Source organism: Gossypium hirsutum, chromosome D07 (genome assembly GCF_007990345.1).
Source record: "Gossypium hirsutum isolate 1008001.06 chromosome D07, Gossypium_hirsutum_v2.1, whole genome shotgun sequence".
In the NCBI taxonomy this organism is placed as follows: domain Eukaryota; kingdom Viridiplantae; phylum Streptophyta; class Magnoliopsida; order Malvales; family Malvaceae; genus Gossypium; species Gossypium hirsutum.
In genome coordinates this window covers 49,776,101-49,782,626 of record NC_053443.1, presented here as the reverse complement: position 1 = coordinate 49,782,626, position 6,526 = coordinate 49,776,101, and the positions used below count along the sequence as shown (strand labels likewise).

At 31.1% G+C, this 6,526-nt stretch overlaps 1 protein-coding gene across 1 annotated transcript; it reads right to left on the bottom strand.

The window, feature by feature from the left end:
• Positions 1–1,084: 1,084 nt before the first annotated feature.
• On the bottom strand, positions 1,085–1,736 carry LOC107954863 (60S ribosomal protein L27-3). The gene has a single exon (XM_016890550.2). It carries the CDS (start codon positions 1,656–1,658, stop codon positions 1,251–1,253), a length of 408 nt encoding a protein of 135 aa, XP_016746039.1. The 5' UTR covers positions 1,659–1,736; the 3' UTR covers positions 1,085–1,250.
• Between the last annotated feature and the right edge of the window lie 4,790 nt (positions 1,737–6,526).

Below are 6,526 nucleotides of genomic sequence, written 5' to 3'. Positions count from 1 at the left end.
CTAGTCCAAAAAAGATGAATCAAATGTACAACATAAAACACAAAATTGATAATGGTGAAAACCAACTAACTGGTAGGAAAGGTGGCTGTTCACCCTCAAAAGGCAGAGAACCATCGACGGTAGCAGGACAGTTGCAAATGTTATAGGGAAGGAGAGCAAGTTGAAAGGTAGAGGATATATTGGAATGGAATGGCCCCTCGTTAGAAGAATGAGAGGACTTACATAAAAAAGATAGAGGAGATGTCATGTTCAATGTTTAACTGATGACAAGGTCACATCTTGTTGTCCCTTTATACAGGCTGCAACATGACCACGTGGGTCGAAAATGAGACATTATAAGGCAGCTTAGCAATCAATGAGCGTGAGGCCAAGTACTCTTGACGAAGGTAGTCCATGGGCGGCATGGTGTTCTAGGGGTGACATGTAGAGCCATTTCCGGAGGTGGTATAACAAATACGAACACTACTTTAAACCCAAAGGAACAATGCAGGGTAAAAAAATCCAAGTAGATCAGATTCTGAAAACTAGAACTGTAAAACACTGCTTTTTAGAATATTGCCTACTATTTGCTTGACTTGCATGAACTTTCCTCTAAGTGGTGGTCGTGTAACGAGTGCATAATGTTCACTGCAACGCTCGTTATACGAGTAAACTATAGGTAACAAACCTCTGTGCACTGGAATTGCACGGCAAGCCCTCCAATATGGATTATGATTCCAATTTCAATAAGCCCCACTCCGCCACCTCAAGCTTCCGATAGTCAAACACAAGCACATGTTGCTCACTTCAACTAAGAATCAAATAGTTTGTATAATGGATAAACCCTAAACTAAAAGCTTAATCTCTCGATCAATGCAGATTTACAGAAACAGCGATAACCAAGAAAAGCCACATCCAAGCATATTCAAAATGCAGTAAAGCATACCCATTTCTTGGGTTAGCTAAAACATTCAAAAATCCAAAAATAAATCAATGACAGTGATGACATTATAATAGGTTCAAACATTAAAAGATTCAATTCACAACCTCCATTGATCTACAGATCTACGTTAAGACAATATGATAAATTATAAAGGACACAAAATAGTTCAAAAGCTTAAACTTCTTATAGAAATGAGCAAATCACGTTCCATAAAATAACAAAAATAATAACCCAGAAATATCTTATCCAAACAGATTCAAAATCCGTCATTAAATTCAAAATTGTTCGATAAAACTACTTAAGCATAAAACATGTTCCAATAAAACACTTAAAACCTGAGCTTAGTAAAGAACCACCTGTTTTTCCCAGTCTTGAACCTCTCTTCAAACCTCTCCTTAGTTGCCTTACAAGCGGCCACTTTCTTGTCCTTGGTCTGGAGAGCATCGACGGTAACCACGTCTTTCAAGTCCACGTCGAGGGTGTAGCGCGTGGGCATCAGGTGCTGGTAATTGACGAGCTTGATGAAGCACTTGACGCGTGACTTCTTGGCGGTTTTCTTCGCGGAGTCCTTGCGGATAACCTTGCTCGGATACTTCTTTATCCCTGCAACCAAACAATGGCCATAGGCGCGGTCACGTGTGCCATCGTCGAAAGATCTGACAATGACGGCTTTGCGGCCGGCGTATCGACCCTGGAGGACGATAACTGCCTTGTTCGGTTTAAGAAACTTCACCATGGCGATGGCGGCAGCTGCGGCTCTGATTCTCTTCTCCCAAAAACCCTAAGTAAAGAAACAAGGAAAAAGGGAAATGGGGTAATATATAGTGCGAGTTGATTGAAACCCTAGAAGTTTCGGAATCTTGGTGGGCTGGGCTTAAATTTGTGATTTGGTGCCCTTAATTTTTTCGGTCAGAGTGATGGGTCTAATTAGGTCCAATAATTTCGCATGCATTTTGTATGCGTATCAATTTGATTAGGTCCGAACAAAGATAAAAGGAGGTTATACAATATCGATTTTTAAATTAAAATTTTTAAATAATTTAATGATTATTTTGTAATTTTTTTGAAGTTAAGTGATTAAAATCTAAATTTATTAATAATTTAGTAACTTTTGATTTAGTTTACCTTAAATATTTATATATTAATAATTTGTGTTTTATGATATAGTTCGATGTGTTTTTATCAGATTTTTTTTATTTGAATAGTATGATAACGATACTCAAAATAGTATAAGTTTAAGATTATTTATTAAGATAAAATGAAAACTACAATGAAAGTGAAAGTTGCACAAGCTACCTGCGAAACTTAAATATGTGCATGGATTCCTGAGTTATCATGTGCGGTTACCATATATAGGTTTTAGTTCAGGTAGTCTAACTCATCAATTTTAGTTTAAAATGTATCAATTTTTAGTATAATCATTATTATCACTAAGTATGCATATAGCACTAGTTTAGAACATAATTTATTTTGAATTTTAATTATTAATGTCATGTCAGATTATAACTTGCAAAACAAATAAATTTTAAAATTTAATTATGTCATGAATATTTTATATATATAAGTTGTGAATTTTTTTTGAAAGAATATAAGTTGTAATTAAAATTTAATACTAAGGATTTAGTACATATAAAATGAATATATTATGTATGATTTTTTTTGCACTTGTAAAAAGTTGTTATTAAGTTTGTAAATATTATAGTTATATGAAATAATTAGATCAAAAGTACAATTAAAGCTATTAAATAACAAACTTAACCATATGGTGTAATTTACGACATAAAACTTTATGCAACTTACATACATATGATATGATACTATCCAAAATTAATTTTGTGAATATTATAAGTTCACCGCAATTTTTAAGTTTGGATTTAGCTCGATCTAAAAAATGAGTTTAAGTTTTTATTCAAGTTCGATTCAAATAAAAATATTAAAATTCAGATTTGATTTATATTAAATTTTTAAAATTTTATTTTATTTATATAAACTTCTTTTAAAAATATAATAAACCAAATAAACTAAAAATATTAAAATAAATATTTCACGAAAAATTGAAAATAAATTTTAAAAAAAGTTTTTATACTTAAATAACACTCAGATAAGTTCAACTTAACAAGCAAATGCCTCTAAAATAGTAGTAAAATTAACAATAAAATAAGTGTTATACAATATTCAAACATTAACAACAAAATAGTAGCAAGATAATAGTGAAATGGTAGCACAATAGTGGCAAAAAAGTGGAAAAACATTAGCAAAACATGGAAAAATATTAGGGTTTTTTATTGAAAATTCGAGTTGGGCCAGGCCTGGACAAAAAATTTTACTTGAGGCTCAGCCCGTTTTCTAAATGGGCTTTGTTTTTTTGCCCAAGTCTATTTTTTAAGTCATACTTTTACTCAAACCGTTTCATTTTTTGAGCAAACTTTTGAACCGAACTGGACAACTCTACATACAACATAAAATTTCATGTGACGTACATAGATATAAATTATAACATGGTCACTAATTAATTAAATTAGTTTGCATTTAAAAACTCAAATAAAATATATGATGAGACATTATAAATATAGGATTTTATTTAATTAAATCTTCCACTGGGTTTCTAGCGAAGGTGAGACATTGGTCAATGATCGGAGGTATTTGGTGTTAGGAGGGAGACAATAATATTTGAGAAAATATTTGAAATATTATACATGAGTTTTTATGTAACATGAGTAAATAATAATATCACATATTATCATTAAATAAAATAAACAGTAGTAAAAGATTTATAAATAAATACTAATAATTTTATTTAAATATAATTGAAAATAGTGGAGTGGATTTATTTATACGCGTGTAAAATGTAAATCTAAAGTAGTTTTACACCTATTATTATATTTTTATACGTTTAATATTTTAACTATCAAACCATTGAACTTATCAATATAATTGTACTTGTCATGCATGTAAGTTTTCAAATTGATTCGCATCTCTATCAGACCAATCTAAAATATTGTATATATTGATATTTATTGAACGATTGACACTTTTTTACATAAAAACAAATAGTTGGAAAATTTAATTTACGTCAAGTTTGACATACATAATCTATATGAATGAAATATGAAATATGACAGTTAAATCATTAAAATATTAAGCGTGCAAAAAATTTAAAATTATTTAATTTTACTTTTATATGGGTGTTACATAAATGTATCCCTTTCTAAAAATAATTATTTGATATATTAAATAAAAATAATTATTTGATACGTTAATGATTATTTTTTTAATTTTACAATAGGATTAAGAAACTTTAAAAAGAGATTATTAATATTATTGCATCAACAAAGTGTAGTCATATGCATAAATCATTATATTATAATAAAAAATATTAAACTGAAATCATGATAGTTTCTTAGTATTGTTTATGAAATTTAAAAAAAATTAAATTAACAGATGTTTGTGAAGAGATTAAATGTATCGTTAGACAATTTTTGTAGGAACTGCTAATGGTAGGAAGAAAATGTCTTTGATTGATTGGAATTCTGTCTGTCAACCCTGGAGGTTTATGATTCAGACATTTGAGGAACCAAAACACTTCATTCCTATTAAAATTAGGGTTTAATTTAGTTTCAAAGGATGATGCGTTTTGGGTTCGAGTTCTCTGGTCAAAATATGGGATGAAGGAGAGACTACCTGTGCGTATATTGCGTGGGAATTGTTCCTTTATTTGGAGAGCTATTACCAAAGTATGGCCTTTATTACGTGAAAATTTATTTTGGTCAATGAGGAATGAGAATTCTATTTCATGTTGGAAGGATCATTGAATTCCAAACATAGGACCGTTGTTTAATCACATGTCTGCACACAATAATTATGTTCTTGATTTTACTCTTAGTGATATGGTAACAAAGGATGGCATATGGAACCTTGATTTATTTTGAGTCTGACTACCAGAAAATATTGTTAATAGAATTGTGAGTAGCCCCCCTCCCCATCCTTTAGCAGAAGAAGATAGAATCAATTGGCTTCGTACTTCCAGCTCATTTTCAGTTAAAAGTGCATACTGATCTATTAGAGAAACCACGTGGCATTCAAAGGACAGGTGATGGAAAATCGTTTGGAAATTTCAAGGTCTTCAGCGTGTTCGACTATTTTTGTGGCTTGTGTTTAAACAACGTCTCCTTACAATTACGGAGAGATTGGAGAGGCATTGCTAATGATAGCATCTGTTTAAGGTGCAATCATGAGTCTGAAGATATCTCGATGTGCTTAGGGGCTGTCCTGCTGCCAAAGAAGTTTGGATATGTCTCGTGTCGAACAATAAGCAAGTTGGTTTTTTTTTCTAGTAATCTACTTGATTGGATGGAATCCAATTTATGTAGTCCTTTGAGGATGCTAAGTATGGGAATCGCTTGGGCTAGCCTTTTTGGTACATGGAAAAACAAAAATCTTTTTGTGTTTCAAGATTATCTTGAACTCCTTCTGAAATTATTAGATCATCTGTTAGTTGGGCTAAGCATTTTGATTTAGCTCACAAGAAAGGATCATCAAGACAACATTTTATTGATTTCAATCTACGTACCTATATTAGATAATTGGATTTTCTTACATACTGATGGTGTTGTTAAGTCGGATGCAGGTTTCACTGCTGCTGGAGGCATGATGCGCAAATACAATGGAGATTGGATATTAGGTTTCAATCATTATTTGGGAGAATGTTTAGTCTTTGATGTTGAGATTTAGGGTGCCATGGATGATTTGGTTCTTCTTGAAAGACGGGGGTTCAACAAGGTCTTGATTCATATTGACAATTTAGAGGTGGTTAATGCCTTCCAACACAAACATTTGGCAAATCCTTTTTGGGGATTATTGTGAAGGATAAATCGAATACTAAGGAATATGGACCAATGGAGTATTAAACATGTTCCAAGTGAGATGAACCAGGTGACCGACTGCATAGTCCAAATGACTTTTAACAGAACATTTAAAGTACAAGTATTTAAGGGTGTGTAATCACAGATAAGTTTAATGGCCTTATAGATCATGGTGACTTAATAAAAATCCTAAATAAACTCCATTCAATTTATTACTTGAAGAGTTCAGTTATAGGAATAAAACATATAGTCATTTAATTATGTAATTTACAAATAATTTAACTCATTTAAATCTCTAATTAATTTGGGGCAAGGGGAATCTAAAAGGAGTAGACAATCCCCTTCCCAAAATTGTTAGGTTCTAAAAATGAAGAAAATTTTGTCATGCCCTTTAAAAAAAATAAAGAAATCATAAATTAATAATAATAAAACTATATTTTAATCTTTCAAAAATTTATAATTCGATTCTAATCCCTTAAAATAATTTCTAAATTCGCCCCTATTCGCAGAGGAACGGTGAATATAGAGTAATGTTATTTAAGAATCCAATTCAATTTTTAAAATACAAATTTTTTATCACTCCAAGTATAATTAATTTACTTAATTATTAAAATATGATTTAACACTAAATCAATATGAATGTTACATCATATAAAAATATTGGATTTTAATTGGAGGTGTGAGTTTGTGTTAGTGTTATATTTAAAGGTGGAACAACACAACCGCGAATGATAGAAGCAGG